A 20,021-nucleotide genomic window follows, 5' to 3' on the forward strand; every position below is an offset into this window, starting at 1 on the left:
AACGTCTGCAGACATGAAGGGTTATTTGGTATTAAATTAACATTTAATTTACTGCTAACTAGGAGGTGGACGGCTTGTTTCTATTTCAACTATGAACACATGTGTTTCTAATGAAGGTTTAGTCCAAGTTAGCATATTTGCATCAGATTTACCATGTTTTTATCAACCAGAAGGGCCAACACGATCATCTGATATATCCGCACATTGAAATATTATTAATTGTGTACGTGCTGCTGCATTTCAGACCTCTTGAGATTAAGGTGCAGTTGCATCCGAATTTATTTTTACAAAATGAGGGGGGCAAAGTTCTAGCTAAAAAGGGAAAGGAGAACAAGGTCTGTGAGCGGAGCACAGCAACTGTGTTAGAGGTTGAAATGGGACAGTTAAGGTGGTGCTAAAGCGCCATCTTATGGTCAAAGAGCAAAATCACAGGTACTGCTGCTGGGTGTTCTCTGAAACTAAACCAGATAAAAACAAGCAGAACAGAAGAAGTACATATGAAATGTACTTTACACGCTTTGCTCATGTTGTGTGAAACAAACATGTAAATTTGAAACAAAAGTAAAATCTATACTTGTGTAAGTTTACACCTCCAAAACAAGATATGGGAGCCTGTTTGAAGTCAATAATTCTTGAATATTGATTTTAAAAATAGCTTTTTTTCACTTATAACAAGATATTTCTCCCATGTTATAAGTAAAATATTCTGCCAGTGGAACTATTACTTTATCATCAACATTAAGGAATTATTCACTGTCACCAATGATGACCTCACGTCACCCAAAATGTGTTTTTTTCCCCCATCTAATATACCACATCAGACTGTGAAATTAATTTGATCTACGTCTACATTACAAAAACGTAGAAAGTGGAGAGAAAACAAATTACATAGTTTATGACTATCTTGCTGAAAAGTTACTCGTACATTAATGAAGTTAACTTTTCTCTTATTTGAAGTGTACTAAGATATTTGCACTAGAAACTAGATTTAATAAAATACTCGGTAAGATTTGGTGATTTTGCAGAGTAGTTATTGCTATTCTTAGACCTGAAGCAGGATTAATCAGCTATAAAACACCGATGTTAAGACGAATGTTGTGATTTGTAAAACCTCATTATAGATCCATTATATTAGCAAACATTAGCATGTGAAAGCCCTGGTTCTGGTCTTTCTCTGTTGTGTCTGTGTGGATGTTTGATTCTTCGCTCTTTGTGACTGTTTACCATCGACTGAACACTTTCTCAATTTTATTGTTTTCTGAACTAGCCAACATTACCCTATTTATAGTGTGTGTTTGTCATTGATGACTATTGTGTGGAACAATATGTCTTATTTGTCATCAATCTAAAATTAGGTAGTTTTACAATTTGCTGAACTAGCTAGCTGCCATTACTGTATGAATTGCGCTGGCATTTCTGTGTGTGTTAGCTCTCGCTGTTTGCATGCATGTTGCTAAGCAGGTTTGTTTATAATTCAAGCATATATTTTTTTTACCTTTAAATTTTCAAGAAGAGTGTAGGATCTGTCACTCATGAATCTAAAGGTGAAAGTTCTTTACCCCTTCCTATTTACGCCTCTGTCCAAAGTCTGAAGCCAATTGGCGATACAGATATATATGAGGTGGCCAGCGCTCAGCTAGTGTATTTATAACTGTAATTAGGCCTGCAAGGCCTTTTCTGTAAGGTAAATACCTGAATCGTCATTTACAAGATGTGTCGTTGGGTCTGTTATATCTGTTTTGGAAGTATTTTGCAGTTTTGCAATGACACTTGTAATTTTAATGTTTATATTTATGCTGTACAGGACTTTGGTCCCTTGTGGTAATGTAAAATATTGGATTGGATTGGATTGGATTGGATTGGATTGGATTGGATTGGACTGATGGTAGCACTGAGAAAGGCATATCGGGCCCTTGTCCGCAGTGACACAGGCGCTACCATGTCTTTAATGGTGAAAAAAAAGCTGCGCCAAAAGCCAAAGTTTACAATGATCAAATCTGTCTGTGTACCACCCCTCTGCTAGGGTAATGAGAGATGAATTTCTGACAAAGGAAAGTGATTACCGGTACAAGTGTTTGAAATTTACTTTGTGCGTTAAATCTATTGAACCGGCCGTAGTGGTATGATGAAGAACTCTGTGATCCAGAGGAAAATTTGGAATAGAACCACTGGTCCCCATCGGAACCGGTCAGTTCTGGTGCTTTGGGCATCAAAATGGTCTCAAGATAAGTAGAAGATAATAACAGATCTTCCACTTGTATATTTATGCAAGTGGCAAGCAAGACTGTGTTACTGTCAATTTCTAATGCATTTTTCCCCCCAAACTCACCATATTTAAGTCCAGACTTTTGTATTTCAAGAGGAATGAGAGACAGAATAGTGTTTGGTTCAGTGTAGCTGCTGGTGTGGATGCAAGACAAAGGAGGAAGTTTCAAATTGAGCTGTTATAATCAACGGACAGTCTTCCTCTTTTTTTGTTGTCTGAATTGTCATTGTCTTTATCAGTCTCATCAGAAACAATCGTTAAAACATTTCCGTGAGAAAACTCTTCAAATTTATGCCGCTCTGAAGAAGGGAAAAAAAATGACAGAAAGAAAAGCAAACAGGAAGAGAAGATGTGTGCAACGAGTAAGGAGGAGGGTGAGCATGAAAGAAGAAGAAGAAGAAGAAGAAGAAGAAGAAGAAGTAGCAAAGGGTGCATGAGGGGAGAGGCGGAGAGGGAGGGAGGAAGAGAGAGAGAGCGAGAGAGGGAGGTGTGCAACAATTTCCTGTAGTTGCATGCTGATCTGAGTCTTTCAACCTCTCCTCTCTGAGTTTGTTTGTCGCAGAGCGGAGCAGAGACGAAGCTGAGCGGAACAGGATGCAGGCCATCAAATGTGTGGTCGTTGGAGACGGGTACGCCATTATTTCTTCTTCACTTTTCTTGCCTTAGCTTCTGCTGCCTTCTGGGGTTGTCTCAGCCAAAGTTCAGATCAGTTGATGGAGTTGATGGTGGTGATGAGGATGATGATGCCAGACCCTGAGCTTAGGTGTCAGGATTCCAGCAGAGAAACGAGGCTGAATCAGAGTTTCACCAACTTCCGCAGTGATGTGTCGGTAACTCGAATGAAGAATGTCCCGCGTTAAACCCGTAGCCTTCGCTCTCTGTGTTTTTCTTTTTTCTTTTTTTTTTAATGGTACTGATTTTGCTGTGAGGGCACTGAATGAGCTGTGCAGGTCACAACATGCAGGAAAATGCGTCGAAGGAGCAAAGTAAAAGTACAACTCCCCTTTTTAGAGAAGGGATTCAAACAGCTGTTCATTAAAGGAGAAAATAAGAAAAAAAAACTGAATTTGGTGAATTTATTTGCTTGAAACTCTTCTGCTATGACAAATTTGAAACATTTCACATAAATAAATAAAAAAAACAAATAGCCTTTTTGTGTTTGGCTTCTCAAAGCAACATCTTTGAGATGATTTATTCAGACTAAAGCTGCTTTCCTCGCCTGGTTGAGCGATGAAAAAGCCAGTTAACCCATCAGAGGTTTCACACAGGTAGTGCGGCTGCATTTCCTCATGTGCTGAGCTTCCTGTTGCACATCTCTGATTTAGAGATGTCAAGCAGAGGCAGAGGAACTAAGCAGCAACATACGAATAACGTTGCTTGTCAGTAAAAGTCAAAGCACAAGGTGACGCTTCCACTGCCGAAAATGTAAAAGCGAACCGAGTGACAATCCAAAGGTCGAAGAGATAAGTGGAAAAGAATAAAAAATTAGTCAACAGTAGGAGTTTTTACTTTTGTGTGTGTGTGTGTGTCAAAACGCTTCTCTTTGGATGATTAAAAATAGATCATGACTTTAGCAACAGGTGTCCAAAACCTGCCAGAAAAAGCCAGCATATCGTGTAAAACTGTTATTTAACAACTCTGACGGCAACATTTCCACGTTTCGTTGATGCAGCAGCAGAGACCTCAGTTGCGCTGGTGACGCAACACCGTGTCGGGCTTGGCCTTGAAAGCTGGACCTTGTGGAAACTATTAAAAGAAGTGGAGCAGCTGTGCGTTTTGGGTGAACACGTGTCTGCTGCTTCTGACAGTGCAACTCCAAAAAGAGGAAGTTGGTTTTAGATTGCAGGGAAGTTTGCTCTTTGAATCTCCATATAACCTTCACGTTAAACTTGACCGCTTTTAATATTTATAACCTGACGGGACGAAAATGAATGTGATTTAAAGGCCTTCATGAGTCAAAATGGTGACAGTTTGACCTATAAAATATGCAATTATAAAAAATATTTTAGAGAATGTGGAAAAAAAAGAAGGATGTCTTAGTTGAAAGATTTTTGCAGGATTTTGTTTGAATTGAACAGAGCTCCAGATTTCATGAGATTACTTCAAAACTGATCAGAAATACCAGTTAAATCCATGACGTTTTAAGCCGATGAAGCTTTTAGCAGTACTTCAGTGGACGAATTCAGTATTTAGGAGGCAAATGGTACACAGCAAAGACTAGACTTGCAAAAATTTTAACTTTTTAAAATCCATCCATCCAATACTGCATAAGTAAAATATTTACTTATGCAGTATTATGTGTTTTCCAGGCACAGTGAGATTTTATAGCACAATTAAGTAACTATGTTAACTTCAGTTGTTATAAAAATGCTATATATATATATATATATATATATATATATATATATATATATATATATATATATATATATATATATATATATATATATATATATATATATATATGGAACATGACCTAAAAGGAATATGACTTTTTAATTTAACACCTTAAAATTGGACCTCTGTCTCTTTAAAGACTCCTCCGCTTTCAGGAAGTCATCACAACATGGCCCCTCTATTAAACCTTTCACAACATTTTTACCAGTGTTTCACTGACAAGTAGCTCCTAGAATGAGCTCAGTGGATGTTCAGCTCCACCATGTGTTTGCTAATCGGTGCTGGCTAGTCTGAAGGAACTGAGTGGGGGAGTCGCGGGGGGAGGGGAGCTCTGTGAGGCTTGGAAACTGCAGCTCTGAGGAGGAACTTCGTCCTCGAAGGCGGAGTTAGGTCCAACCAGGCGTTTTACACAGCTGAGTAGTTGCCATGGTGATTAAATGATTTCTCAAACATGAATGAAAGAATTAAGGCAACACTCCTGGCATGTTTTGGATGACTGGATAACATAATAACATGATTGAAAGTAGAAAAAAAAGTCAATTTAACACAATGCTGCCTCTTTAACAGTGTTGATGTCTCATATTTTTCCTAAGTTCCACTGAAGGTTGATTTAGAGCATTCTGGATGCCTGGGATGAAACCAGCAATGCCCTGACTAAACGACAGCCACTCTCTCACCTGACCTACAACACTGACATTTTTATTTGACAAGTATTTTTACATCCAGTACAAACCAAAATCAGTAATCATAAAAGTCCGATAGTGTACGACTGTATGCACTCAACAGGTCAGCCGCTATGGGCCATTAATGACAGGCTGGGACCAAAGTCAGGGACATCTGTCAACCTATCAGACTGACTTCATGAAAACAGTTTGAACCTAATGGAACGTCGTAGTAGGACTACACAAAAAACAAGTCTGATGAGAAACCAAGAACACTTGCAGGAAATGACAACAGAAGAAAAATTCTTGTTTACTCTAAATCAACATGTGTGTTAATAGAAACTAAAACACTTCAGAAATTTTATGTCAGACTCAGCAAATATATTCACAATCATAACATAAGGAAGTGAAAGTAACTGGAATGAATTTCATATTGGCTAAAAATATAAAGCATAGTTTAATTCAAACAACAGGCGTTAATCATAAGGCTGATCTCATCCGTTGTACCGTTTTGGTTTTCTTCTATGGTATGAAACAGCGGGTAACTTACAGAAATGTGTCTTACAAGTTTGATATGTACAGTGTGCGTCTGTAAATTACTGTTGCCACCGTGTTACGTTCTTCACATTTTTTTCCATTTTTAATAATTGCCTGATCTTGGAGTGAAAGGCCATTGTTTTTTGTTGTTTTTGTTTGTTTGTTTTTTTTGTTTTTTTTTACCAAAAGATGTTTTGGCAAAAAGTGACATAGACCATTATTTATGCAGAGAACTCGAATAATTATTGGCTGAGTTCATAAAGCAAATAGGGGCTTTTGAAGGCCAAGGTGCATACTGAACGTCTGCATAGCATAGGATGAGATTAATTCATGTGACTATAGATGAGTAGCTCTTGTATAAAATCAAAAAGTTTCAACGTGTTAAAAGAAATGGTGGCCAGACTTAGCTTGGAAATCAAATTGTATATTCTCTTACATACACTGTTGTTCTGGACTGAAAACAAAAAAAAAGACTCGTAAGATATGCACAAATATGAAACAATGTAAAGCATAAAAAATGGAGCAGAAAGCAAAAAGTTTGTTTTAGGATTTAGTTGATTTCACTTTAAATTTAGGCTTGTTTAGTTAAAATGGCTGGTTCCTGTTTTCAGCTTCAACTGATGCTTCTGAAACACTTCCTTTCTGACACTCCTACACTTCACCACTCAACACACACACACACACACACACACACACACGTACGCACACAAATAATGGCAATAAGTCATAGAACGCAATTGTTTAAAACCCTAACCTTACTCAGCATCTGGCTTTGAGCCAAACAAAAACCCAACTTGTTACAAAACGGGAACATTTCAGACAAACATCAAGAGACGTACTTTCAGGGGGAAACACGTTCAAACAAATTCCTCAGATGTTTTATTCAGAGCCTCGTCTGCTCGATGTATGATTATTTTTTCATTATTATTATTATTATTAATATTATTTTTTCTGTGAATCGGCGACACGTTGTTGTTGTTAAACACTAAGAGCAAATTCCTGGAACAAAATTAGAAGCGGGCCAGTCGGTGCTTGTTGACCGGCCTTGCTCTCTCCTGAGCTGCTCCGTCTCTGCGGTTGTGGCAGCAGCCCGTTTGGCGAGCTCCCGTAATCACTCCCATCCGCCTCGTTTTACAGCCCTGCAGTGATGTTTTTACGGTTTACTATGAAGTTGTTTTATTCTGCGCCCTGAGTCTAAGGTTGGCTCTTGAGCCCGGCGTTTTGCAACTAGGAATAAGTTTTGCAAGTTCTGCAGTTTTTCGTGCGATTCCTTATGCCCTGAAATGTCACAGAATCAAAACCGGGCAACCTTCTTAAAGTTTGAAGACCTGTTTTTTTGGGGGGAGGAGGGTTTCCACCACTTTTAAACAACTCTGCAAATAAGTAGGTCACAGCCGCAGTAATTAATTTCAGTTAGTGTGCTTGATGCATCATTTCCTGTCAGTGCAAGATGTTTTTATTTATTTATTTTTTTTATTTTTATTCTAGTTGTATTATGTAGAGTTAGTCAATAAATATGTTGCATTGAAATAAACATGCTATATCAGGGGTGTCAAACTCATTATTATTTTGGGTCATGTTAGGAGTCTTCTCAAAGGGCCCGCTGTGGCAGAATGCATTGATAGAAACCCATCAACAAACTTAGAAATACTTATAAAAAGCTGTGTCTGCATTCAGTGACTGTTTTTTAAAATTAAATAGTGCTGGACATTGTCAAATTGATCAGTGCTGCCAGGATCTTGTAATTGTCTTTGTGATTTAATTAATTAATTTATTTTTTGCCATCAAAACCAGCTGATTTTGTGGTTCTGAGTTTGGCATGATTCAGATATTTTGCCTTCTCCCAGTGCAAACTAGAAACAACCAATCAGAGCCAGTAGGCGGGTCTTAGCGCTGTCAATCACAATCTTCCATGTTCTATGGCGCCCTCCCTCCCTTGCTCTCTGCTACTCTGCAGCTACTATAGACTGTTGGGACTACTGCCACCTGCAGGTGGGAGTTAGCGTCACTTAAGGATCTGTTGATTTGCTTGAATTGTCATGATGGTGGATTCACAAAAAACCGGAGGGACTGATTGATGTATTTTGGCAACATACAAAAAAAAAACTGCTTTGATTTGATTGATAAAATAATATTTGAGCATGCAACTGTTGCATTTATGCATCCCTTTGGAAACTAGAGGGCCTCATATGCAGCTAATGCAGGCCAGATTTTGCCCCCGGGCCTTGAGTTTGACACATGTGCTCTACAGTGACATTTTCCTGAGAGATTGTTGTTGTTTCTTTTGTTACAGAGCTGTGGGTAAAACATGTCTTCTCATCAGCTATACTACCAATGCCTTCCCTGGGGAGTACATTCCTACAGTGTGAGTATAATACACACACACGCACACACACACACACACACCCCCCCCCACACACACACACACACACACACACAACTACACACACACCCGCACACACACACTTTCTGCTTTTAGGTTTTAAGGCTACATCTAAAATCCAGACATACATGGACATTTATCTGCAGCAACACAAACAACTCAAGAACAATTTGAAATAGTTTGACTTTGGTCGTCTTTATGACAGTAATAACCGACACATGCCGCTGTAGATGTATGGAAGCGCTAACAGGGACAGGTCGGGACAAGCAGCAACACTCAGAGGAAGAAACGCCTCTTTTAAAACTCGAGCGTCTTCGAACCTTAGGAGAGGTGCAACAGGAAGAGACGTTTTCTCTCACATTTCCTCTCTACGAGTCACTGTGCCACTGACCCACAAACACCACAGAGTGCTTCATGAGAGACATCACAGTCAAAGGAAATGTTGCACTCGTTCAGTTGCAACATGAACTGTGACAGATTATGCCTCAGTTTGTTAAATAAATAAATAAATACATTCTCTTGACAAATTTAAAATAAACTATTTTGTATCATTCAGTTTTAAAGAAAAGCAAAAATTTTATCAGCTGATCAACTTTCTTTTGGAAACCAAAAGGAGGGCAGAGTGCGGAAGTACTCTTTTTTTTTTTTAGCAATTTTTAAAACAAATTGAGGAGTAAAGACTGGAATCACTGATATTTATTTGAATCCATTTATACTTGATTAAACTATAGTATACTAGCAGGCAGCCCCAACCTGCAGCTTAACAAGCTGCAGTATGTTAAACTGTAGCTTAGCAACTATAGTATGTTAAGCTACAGTTTAACATACTGTTGCTTGCTAAGCTACAAGTTGGGGCTTACTGCTAACAAACTTTAGCTTGTTAAGATCAAAATTATGTTAGCTAACATTCTTAAATTAGCTTGTTAGGTATGTTAGGTATGCTAGCTTAACAAGCTAGCATCTTGTTAGCTGACAGGTATATTACCTATAAGCTAACATACTTGTTAAGCTTTTAGATATGTTTGTCACTTTATGATCCAGCTTCTCACCTCCAGCTATCGGAGTCTCTGACACCAGCACTTCTTGAAACCAGGTCTCAGAATGAAACTTTTCTGTAAAACCCCCAGCAGAGGTGTGAAAGCGCACATGTGCATAATGCATGCATGGGCAAAATAACATTGAAAACAATGGTGGATCGCATTGGGCTGTGTACACTGCTTTTGATAAGAAACATATGTGTTACATGAGACGGTCACTGTTTTAAATGAGGTGGATGCCAGTGGTCATGCCATGCTTGTTACTTCAAGGATATGGTAAAATCACAGCGCCATGTAGTGGCCTGGCATGACAGCTACAGCAGATTTAGTCACAATTGCTTACTCAGTAGATTTTGTTCCTGGGGGCGGAGTCATCATAAGGGGCTAATAAGCCAATATTTATATTTTTGAGGTTATGCACTGCTAGCTTTGTGGATTAAGAAGTTGTTTTGGCTAGAAGTCTAATGAAGACATCTTGAATTAATCTGGAGACAATTAAAGTATATAAAAATCCAAATACTGTTGTTTTCTGTGTCTGTTCACATTTTTTAAAATGTTCTTTTCATTGTTGCTTTTCATACCTCACCCTTTTTTGTTTCCTTGATAGAGAACCACTTTTAAATGCCAGCTTCCTAAACATAATGACAGTGTTCAACAAACGCCTGAAAGTCTACTATAGTGTTTTGTTTTGGCCGTATATCGTGATATTAGAGCTCTCCATTGGACCACCTCTGAAATTTTTCCCCGATAAATTTAATGGTGCTTTTTATTTGTTATTTAGTGATTAAAAGAACTAAAATAGGCTGGCTTCTTCATGTACTATTTTTGAAGATATGTCATGTTTTAGGAGATTCTTTTATTCTAATTTTTGGTTTAGAGGTCCAAGCTTATTAGCTGATTAGTCATTGTTAGGATCATAAAAGTAATAGTGCAGTCTAGGTTAAATTATTCCTTTCTGTTCATCCTCTGACTCTTTTTGGTGGTTTTTACTTCCTGGATGTTTGATCGTGACACTATGTTAGATAAGCTGTTGTAGTGAAGCCACTTGGTTTGAAGACAAGTGACCTCCTCAATTTTAATGTTGGTTTTTCATGTTTAACAGAGATGGCTTATTTTAAACATCTGGAGTTTCCTGCCTGAAATGTGTACATTACTGTCCCTTTAAAAAGAGGGAGGACTAAATCTTTAGGATTTAAACAGCTATTATTTTTTTATTGAAACGTTTCAATGATATCAGTTGGCTTGATCTATAATTTAAGGTAAACAAACACACCCACAGATCTGAAACTACAGCACCGGACAGAAAGAGATTTTGCCACACAATAATCACCAATGATAGATATAAACAATTAAGTATTTGGAGCATTTTTTATTTTTATTTTATTTTTTTTACCAAAATCAGTAACATAGAAAAATAAATAAATCAAAAATTACAAAATCACTTTGTAATTGCTGCAAGTTTGAACTGTCTAGAACTGACATATGAGAGTTAATTTGAGCAAACATGTGACACAAGCTGAAGCTGAATGTTTGAACTTTGCTAAAGGGAAACGTCGCTTTGACCCTAGAAGGGGAAGTCAAACATGCATTGTCGGGCTTTGGCTTAGTAGTTGCCACATTGTAGTTTTATGTTCTTAACTTTAGAAAAAAAAAACATATTTATTTTTCAGTTGAGCTTTGTTTTGAAGCAACAACTGTTTTGTGTTTTTATTTCAAAAATAATTTTGGTGAAAAGTACACCTGCTCAAAGAGGAGTCTGCAGTGTTTCATTTCGGCCACTAAGGAGCAGTGTTGCTTAAAATTGTGATCTGTAAATAGCGTCTAAATAAATGACTTATTCTTATATTGTTTTATGATATCACTAAGGCTCTTGGGTTATTCAACTGGCATTATTTTTATTTATTTTTTAATAAGCTTTATTTGACAGTATTCTGTCAAGAAAGGGGCAGAGAGAAGGGGGTAATGACAGAAACCGAGGATTTTTGTCGACCTCGGTACGGCCACGTCGAGGTATGTGGCGCGCGCTCTAACCACTGCGCCATATTTCTTTTTTTTTTCTTCTTTGTATCCTTTGCCATTTCATATCGTTCAGGATTTTTTTAATATAACTTTACTGTGTGTCTGTGGCACCAACAAATCAACTGATAGCTTCAATTGCTTGTTAAGCTGCAGGATAACTTACTAGCTCTCTGACGGATGACTGACCTTCTGTGTTTTCGACAGCTTTGACAACTACTCGGCTAATGTGATGGTGGACAGCAAGCCGGTGAACTTGGGCCTCTGGGATACAGCAGGACAGGAAGATTACGACAGGCTCCGCCCGCTGTCCTATCCACAGACGGTATGCAGTGACATGATTTTTTTTTTTGATTGAATAATTGTGAAACAAATCTAACTCCATATACACACACCAGGCGTTTCATTAGAAAACAAAATCCATCTTAAACCCCAGCTGTGGAGAGTGATGCAATTTAAATTGCAGCTGTCAAATTTATACCAAATGTCAGTCTGAAGAAACCGTGTTTTCATTGATTGAAGCAACAGGGAGGGAAATAAAAGAAAAGAGTTTGTTCATGATGATGCAGACAGTAAAAGGAAATGAACCATCTGTCTTTCAAAAAAATATTGAAGGTGATAAGAGACTGCTGCATACAGCTTTTTAAAGATGGTGTCAAGAGATAAGATCAATATCTTGTAATTTATACATCAGTAGACTTTTAAACTGATGATTAAATATCGTACCAACCACACAAATTTAAGATGAACAATCTTTTTTTGTTTTTGGTCTATCCAGGACGTCTTCCTCATCTGTTTTTCCCTGGTCAGCCCAGCCTCGTATGAGAACGTAAGAGCCAAGGTGAGTCTCAATTTCTTACACCAAAAAGCTTTCTATAAGTCAATTGCATTTAATTTGTGTGGCAACTTATCATACAGTGACATGCAACACAAAGTGATTTACAGGAATAAGCCCCAAGAAGCAAACAAGATAAAACTGTTATAAAAAGTGTATGTTGGTACATTGAAATATCTCTTATATTTCTAAAAGTAAATAGGGAAGAAGAATTTTCTTAATAAAATAAAGCTGGTGTAATTACACTTATCTAAACCAACAATCACTTGTCTCAATTCAGTTCGGTTTATTAATTTGCAACAATGTCATCTCAAGGTAAAGGTTTAAATCATATCCAGAACTGTATAATCATGTCACTTACAATGCATCACAATCATACAGATAGATTTCAGTTTGATTATTTACTCAAAATTTGATCCTAATTGCAAAACACAGAAGTTAAATTGAGCTCAAGAAGCAACTTTCATATTTATTTGAGTTTAATAAATGCCCAACAAGAATCCAGTAAAGGTAGCAGCAGCTTGATTCATTTGGTAAATCCCACAACTAATGTACGTCAATCAGATGGCTTTGGTGCAAGCAATGCTATTCAGATGGCTCCATTTGTCAGTCAAATACCACATCCATTACAGACTAATGGATGGGAAGAAGTGAGTGTAGACATGACAAAGGGAAGGGTGGATGAGAAAAAAGGACGATGAGGCAGGAAACAAATAGGAGAAACGCCTGTGACATAAAGATGAAAGGTCACAACTGCAATTCTGACAATAACCTGTTTATTCTTAAAGAAGTAAAGTGTGTCTATTTTTGATTTGTATTGCAGCACTTCAATAAAGTTTTCTTGGTGGCTGTCTTTGTTTTCAGTGGTACCCAGAGGTTCGTCACCACTGCCCATCCACCCCCATCATCCTGGTGGGCACCAAGCTGGATCTGAGGGATGAGAAGGAGACCATTGAGAAGCTGAAGGAAAAGAAGCTGGCCCCCATCACGTACCCACAGGGTCTCGCTCTGGCCAAAGAGATAGGTAAGTTGGGGTGTGGTGGTAGAGTGAGCAATGCAACCCATGTTCGGAGCCTTGAGCTCTTGTCACGGCACGTTGACTTTTGCCAAATGTCTTCTCCCTCTCTCACAACCATCTGTGTACTGTGAAATAAAGGCCACTAGAGCCAAAAAATCCTTACATAAAAAAAGAGATAGGTAAGTTGCAATTGCGACATTTTCTTAACGTTTTGAATGTCTTCATGCCCTTCCTTTACTTCCCTAAAACAAGAAATCGCTGCAATTTACACTGTTGTTGAATAGATGCATTATTTGAAGGTTCATTTGCATGTATGTGTGTCGTTCTCTGTGTGTTCAGATGCTGTGAAGTACCTGGAGTGCTCTGCCTTGACTCAGCGTGGCTTGAAAACTGTGTTCGATGAGGCCATCCGGGCCGTGCTCTGCCCCCAGCCTGCCAAGGTCAAGAAGACTTCTTGTTCAATGCTGTAAAAGGTGAGGCACACGTGGAGAGAGGGGGCAGGATGTTTAGGAAAACAATATTTTGTACAGTTTGCAACATGGACAAGGAGAGTAAAATGAGTCACAGTTAAAAAGAAAAGAAAAACGTAGAACTACGGAAACAAAGTTTCCGAAGAATTAGAAATGACCTTGACGAAAACATGGTGCACAGGTTGACCTGCTTTAGAAATTGGCCGTCAGTCTGCCTTTAGGCTCCACTGGAAAATAACTGCTAAACCAACCGGATGGTGGCAGACTCCGTTACTTTGATTGCTGTTTTGGGTGTCAACTCTTAATATCTACAATAACTACAGAATATAGTTCTGAAGGTTTAGCATCAAACCCAAATACAACCTGTATAGAGAAATATTAGCTGCCAGGACTGCTAGCTCATGACTGTAGATGAGCTAGCATTGCCCCAAACAAAGTCCTAATCCATCCAGCCACTTCATGCTCCATCTTACCATCACTCATGAACAGCCTGAATTGAATTATTTTAGGCAAATACTGAGAAATACCCTCAGAGTTAACAACTGACTGTCCATGGAGACTGTCAAAAAACAAAAACACAAGTCTGTTACTTGAAGTACTAAATTCTGCACGTGTATCTGCAGCTGTAAAATATTCATTCAGTTTTCCAAGTAAATAGAAGCCATTGTTACTTGGAGTTTAGCCATAAATGAACCTTAGTTCACATATCTCAGTTTCCATCTCCAGTATCACCGTATTCACTCAGTCAGCTCATGTACTTCGTTACTTCACATTAACAGTAATAATATCCTTATCTACAAAACTTAGACAAAAACAGTAGCAGAGTCATAACAGAGAGAGTCAAAAATAAACATATTTTTTCTTAAACCTGCTTGCACTAGCTAGCTAAGCTAGAACAGCTAGCTACTTTCAAGCTAGCACTGAAGAGTAGCTGTTATTGTTAGTTAAATCAAGTTCTGTTCCACAGCAAAATGTCAATAATTATAGTGAACAGATCAGGGAAGCTTTCCAATTAGCTGGGAAGAGAGAGAGCAAACATTTAAGTCTTCCTGTAAACCAGGAGTTTGATAAACAAGACTGTTAGCTGAGTAAGATATGGAATAGTAAGTCCCTGAGCTGCTGTAATAATAATAATAATAATAATAATAATAATAATAATAAAACTTTTATTAATCTTGAGAACACTTTTTTCAATGAATATCCTGTATGATTTACATTTCTGCTAAAATATGTGATTTATGTAGGTTGTATTTGAACTCTTACAGGACCGGAGAGGAGCAACGCCAGGCATTCAGACTGCTGACTCTGCCTTAAGAGAAGATTTTAAAGTTCTTTTGTCAAAGTTTCTTCTAAATCTCCGCTGTAATTGTATAAAACACCTGGACAGTTACGATTAAACAGCAGCAAACATCTACTCACAGCCTTCTAATACTGAGCAATACGGATGCTGCAAGAGATTTAACTTCTCTGTCTAATATGGAAAATTCTCATAGTAACTGTCCCAGGTTTGCACACTGTGTTATCACTCTATGAGCTTATAAGAAATGTATATGTTACTTTTTTTGGTGTGTCTAATTTACAATCTTAAAACAAAAGTAGTTGTGCAACATATCAGAGTAACCATTCCTTTTGCAAGCAGGAAAAGCAAGCAGTGTTTCCATGAGATGTGTTCATGGTGTATCAATGAGACGCTTAATATAAACGCATGAATAAAAACCATTTTGATCAAAGTGTTGTAATAAAAAGATATATTTGTTATGTTTAAAAATAAAAAATAAAAACTCACAAATAAAGTGAAGTTTTCCATGAGAATGAATTATGTGGATTGATTTGTAAAAATCTGACAATTTCCCTCCCAGCTGATGCGCTGCCAGATGTGCATCACGGTCTGCATGACCACTGCAGCGATGGATGAGCAAGCATCTGAGAAAATGCTGATTTATCTGATGGCATTTCTGCCATCTGTTATGAGCATCATCCGTCTCACTTTGCCTTCCTGAAGGGCAAGACGTTGTGGCAATAACATCAATCTGATTCATTTGTGGCAATTACCAGCGGGAAACCTGATTAATGGTGAGAATGCAGTTCTATCCATCTCGTTGCGAGGTGGAACGCATTCGCCGCTCTCTGCGGCTCGGGGTGCGACAGATCAAGCCGTTTTCTAAAGCTCAAAGTCGAGGTTAAGAGTATAATGAAATATCTTTGTTGACCATTTCTGAATGTAATAGAGTGTGAAGTTTCAGAAACTTTAAAGGCAGAGGTGTTTGGAGTGAGCTGTACTTCCAGTAAAAGATTATACAAACCTCTGCCTGCCAGAATCACACAAAGTGCGGCCGGTAAGAAGATTAGTTTGGATGTTTTATTAGCGATAACAAAATTAACAAATTGGACAACTGACCATTATTAAATGATGTCACCAACAACTTACAGTCCAAACGCAGTGTTCTACAGCTGCAACTCACGGTTATATTAACCTCTTAAAATCAAGAGTGTGGGCCAAACCTCAATTTAATCATCTCTCCTGACGGATCTGTATTTCATCCAGAGTGAGTCTTCTGCACATCTATCCACTTAGCTGATGATAGAGACTGATTTTAATCATTTTGTTTATGTCTACAAATGTGGACAAGGTATGACATGAGATAAAATCTACCCCTTCGATCACAAACATTAAGACTCATGCTGGATGAAACTAACTTGCCAGATCTCATGAGGAAATGAAGTACACGCTTGAGAGAAAAATAATTTCATGTTTTCAGCTGTTAAAAATCCTAAATAGGTCTGCTCCCTAACATTTGCTTTGAGTTTCTAGTTTAATAAACTCTTGTAGACTTATTTATTTTATCACTAAATACACACACACACATATAGTTGGCGTAGTGTTTTTATACCACAAACTGAATTTGACAGCAACTTCTTCGTGTCACTTGGTAATAAGTCTAAACGGAGACCAGATTTGGGGTAGGACCGTCTTAGAAATAATTTAAGTTATCAAAGGATAAATGCAGCTATGTTCTGTTCAAGGGATCCTGCCTCATAAGTCTGCATTAATAGCCATAAAAGGCACGTCAAATCGAAAACAAAGGTTATGCTAATAGGCCAGAACATTTCAAGTCTTTTTGTTCTTCAGATTTTTACATTGTTCTTCTCTACAGGCAGAAAAATTAAAAAAAAAAGGAAAATTCACTCAAGAATGTCCCTCTCATTGCTCTCTCTGCTTTCAGTACATATCTTAGGATTTTTGTTTCACACTTTAATTTCATGTATTCGGCGAGTTACTGTTGGTGACAGTAGTTTGCAAAACATTTTTGTACTACACCTGATGTTGCCGACACTAAAACTGAAAGCTTTGCTCCCTTTAGCATGAATTTAATAATCGTGCTCTGGGAAAGCCTGAGCTACGTTACTAGCGATGGAAAATTTGATAAATTTTGTGATCATTTAAGAAATTAGTTTTTAGTGAGAAAGCTAAAATCTCTAAGTAAAATTAATGACTTCGGCTTAAGTAGTGATGGGCAGATGAAGCCCCCTGTCATTTTGTGTATATGGCACATTACTGTGGCAACGGTAGTTTGCCAAAACATGTTTATACTTTCTGATGTTGCCAACGCCAAGACACTTGGCTCTCTTTAGCATGGATTTAATAATTATCTCTGGGAAAGCCTGGTCCAAGTTACTGGTGACGGAAAATTCCTTGATTTAAGAATTTGTTTCATTAAGAGTTTTGCATAAAATAGGCTTAAGCATGCAAATGCTAGAGTCCTGAATTTTGTTTTGGAGATAGAAAAAAAATGTTGCTCAGGTTTTTATTGGTTGTCATTTTCACACTGTAGCTTAAAGAAGGAGTTAAAGATGAAAATGTTCCAGTTGTTTAAAACCAGTAACTGTTGAAGCAAATCAATGCAAGAGAAAGTTAGAATAAGACATTATTCAATGCAAAGTGTTCTGATGCAAGCCACTTTTATTTTTTTACCAGGATAAGGTTTAATATTCATGCATAGAACAAAAAAAAAAAAAAAAAAGGCAATTTAGACATCATGTTCTTGGGTTAGGAGGTGGTCCAATCGTTTTTTCAATCCATTTCAGATAGTCTTGATGGCAGAGGTCTATGAATGCTGTTGGTTCCCTGCATGGATGTTCCAGATCGCCAGTGAAAGCATTGATACCATAAATCCTGCCTTTGTACTCCACTCCTCCACCAGAGTCACCCTGTGACAGACAAGGGTCAAACTTGACCAGTTTTCTGAAGTGTAACAAAATGAAGATGTGCATTTAAAAATGCATTTCTTTTCCTTTATCATGTCAACTTACCAAGCAAAGATCCACTCCTGGAGTTTGGCCACAGAACCAATATTGGTAACTGTACGCGTTCTCGGGAACCATTTGTCGTCTGAGCGGAGTACAGTCAACCTTATTAATATTCCCACACTGAAGAAGTGGTGTAACATTGGGTTCTGGAGAAAAGAGTAGCTCAATTATTACACACTCTGAATCACAATAGACTGTATATAATCTCTATAATAAGGAAAAAAACTCACGTCTGTTGGTAAAAACGCTTCCATAAGTCGAACCGTGACCTGCAATCTGCATCGGATGGTCCCTGAAATTGATCAAATACAAGTTTTAGAAATACAAAACACATGTCAACATTCACGGTGGGAGATAACATTTCCTGTAGAGCAGGGGTCTCCAAAGTTGGTCCTGGAGGGCCAGCATCCTGCATGTTTTAGCTCCCTCACTAATTGTAGCAACAACCTCAGCATGTCAATGTCCTTCTTAGGCCCTCTAATGAGCCATCATTTGATGCAGGTGTGTTAAACCAGGGAGGGAACTAAAACATACAGGATGCCAGCCCTCCAGGACCGACTTTGGGCACCCCTGCTGTAGCGGGTAAGCAGTAATTTTAAATCGTATTACTACAACAAGAGACCTGGTGTCCTAGTAGCATTTTCTCAAACTACCTGCTAACACCATCTGTGCTGAAAATTTAACTGGCCCAATATATGTAGACTGAAATCCAACAGGGCATCATTTATAATGCATCAAATTTATACGCCACTTTTCAGGATAGTCAAAGATGCTTCATTTCTTACTCACATGAGAGTCTGGTCTGAGCAGTCAGGAAGTTCAACAGCCGTCACTCCATGTGGAATCGTTGTCCCGTCAGGCAGCTTCAACAGCATCAAGTCATGTTGCCGTCTTCTGAACAAGGGTCCGTCTTCATATATTTTAGGTTTTTTAAAGATACCCAGTGGTATGCGTATTGGTACATCGTAACCCAAGACACATCCTAAATGTGCATCAATGGTCCTGTAATAAATTTAGTAGTCAGTATTTTTGAAATGCATGATTAAAGTTTGAAGGTTGTCATTTTTTGTTGCCAAGAGTTTTAAGTCAGTTTTACAAAGATCTACATCAGAATTCCTCAGATGTTCTTACCGTCCACTTGCCCAGCAGTGATATGAAGTCAGGATCCAGCCGTTGCGCAGTAGAGAGCCTCCACAGATAGTTGCATCCTCACCTTCTTTTATCACCAAGCAAACATGATACAGGCGCTCATCCTGTCTGCATGGTCGACCCCCGATGAGTCTCGGTTGTGGAGCAACTTTTGAGCTTGTCACGACACCTAAAAGTCAAAGTTACCAAATGGCGAGGCTCAGTTTCAGGGTGAAAATTTAACAAGTCAGAGCATGTTTTTCACTTTTGGTTTCTGTGCCAGAGATCTCAGACCTTTGTTCACCACGCCGGCGACACACCCAAGATTGTCATTGAAGAGCTCGCAAAATTCATATTAAAAACTACGCTCAACTTTATTGAAACCAATTCTCATTCCACATCCGAGAGTTAAATCATTTCTTCCCAAAAGGCAATTACACACAGTACATCTTTTTTTTCCAGTTTCCATGGGTTACTTTCACCAATAAACTATGAATCTACCCCCCAGAAATAGTGTTTACCTGCAAACAAGGAATACCAGATAAAGGATGGTCAAATGCAACATGTGCCACTCACCAAGCCACAGCAGAACCAGGAGAACCCTCAAGGCAGCCATTGTTGTAACTTGGTGTCTAAAAACTGGTGACCTTTAGTACTCTACAAATTTGTCCACCAACCAATCACAAAGACTCATCAACAAATGGAGTTCACCTGTTAACTTAGGTTGGGAGCAGGACCACGCCCAAACCACGCCTCTAATTTCCAGGCGGCCTATTTCAAACCCGTGATTCTTGCTATGATTACAAATCTTTAAATTCAACTCACCACGGAGTGTGACGTGGCTATTCAGCGCTACCCTTCTGATTCAGACGATGATCTTCAATACTCCATCTGCTGCCGAATATTCTTCTCTTCAGGCACGTGCAGAGGGGGTGGAGGGCTGGGTTTTTTTTTTTTGGTATTA

At 38.3% G+C, this 20,021-nt stretch overlaps 2 protein-coding genes across 2 annotated transcripts; one reads left to right on the forward strand and one right to left on the reverse strand.

Annotated features, from left to right (window-relative positions):
* The first annotated feature begins 2,734 nt into the window (after nucleotides 1-2,734).
* rac2 (Rac family small GTPase 2) lies at nucleotides 2,735-15,433 on the forward strand. The gene is made up of 7 exons (XM_014997273.2): nucleotides 2,735-2,895; nucleotides 8,156-8,227; nucleotides 11,506-11,623; nucleotides 12,077-12,139; nucleotides 12,998-13,157; nucleotides 13,491-13,624; nucleotides 14,887-15,433. The coding sequence occupies exons 1-6, from the start codon at nucleotides 2,861-2,863 to the stop codon at nucleotides 13,619-13,621; spliced, it is 579 nt and encodes a 192-aa protein (XP_014852759.1). The 5' UTR covers nucleotides 2,735-2,860; the 3' UTR covers nucleotides 13,622-13,624; nucleotides 14,887-15,433.
* A 1,955-nt stretch (nucleotides 15,434-17,388) lies between these two features.
* Nucleotides 17,389-19,735, reverse strand: LOC106923893 (venom plasminogen activator Haly-PA-like). Its single transcript, XM_014997274.2, has 6 exons — nucleotides 19,634-19,735; nucleotides 19,061-19,247; nucleotides 18,719-18,931; nucleotides 18,160-18,221; nucleotides 17,933-18,075; nucleotides 17,389-17,830 (listed from the first exon to the last, which is right to left on the reverse strand). The coding sequence occupies exons 1-6, from the start codon at nucleotides 19,671-19,673 to the stop codon at nucleotides 17,657-17,659; spliced, it is 819 nt and encodes a 272-aa protein (XP_014852760.2). The 5' UTR covers nucleotides 19,674-19,735; the 3' UTR covers nucleotides 17,389-17,656.
* Nucleotides 19,736-20,021: the final 286 nt, after the last annotated feature.

The sequence above is a fragment of the Poecilia mexicana genome, unplaced genomic scaffold, assembly GCF_051168715.1.
Source record: "Poecilia mexicana isolate PSO_F unplaced genomic scaffold, ASM5116871v1 scaffold_2, whole genome shotgun sequence".
In the NCBI taxonomy this organism is placed as follows: Eukaryota; Metazoa; Chordata; class Actinopteri; order Cyprinodontiformes; family Poeciliidae; genus Poecilia; species Poecilia mexicana.

Coding starts and splice junctions, on each gene's coding strand:
- LOC106923893 (XM_014997274.2), bottom strand. CDS start 19,673: ATGGCTGCCTTGAGGGTTCTCCTGGTTCTGCTGTGGCTTG. Junction 19,248..19,633: donor CCTGGTTCTGCTGTGGCTTG/GTGAGTGGCACA, acceptor TTTGACTTTTAG/GTGTCGTGACAAGCTCAAAA. Junction 18,222..18,718: donor TGCTCAGACCAGACTCTCAT/GTGAGTAAGAAA, acceptor GATCAATTTCAG/GGACCATCCGATGCAGATTG.
- rac2 (XM_014997273.2), top strand. CDS start 2,861: ATGCAGGCCATCAAATGTGTGGTCGTTGGAGACGG. Junction 2,896..8,155: donor TGTGTGGTCGTTGGAGACGG/GTACGCCATTAT, acceptor CTTTTGTTACAG/AGCTGTGGGTAAAACATGTC. Junction 13,158..13,490: donor CGCTCTGGCCAAAGAGATAG/GTAAGTTGGGGT, acceptor CTGTGTGTTCAG/ATGCTGTGAAGTACCTGGAG.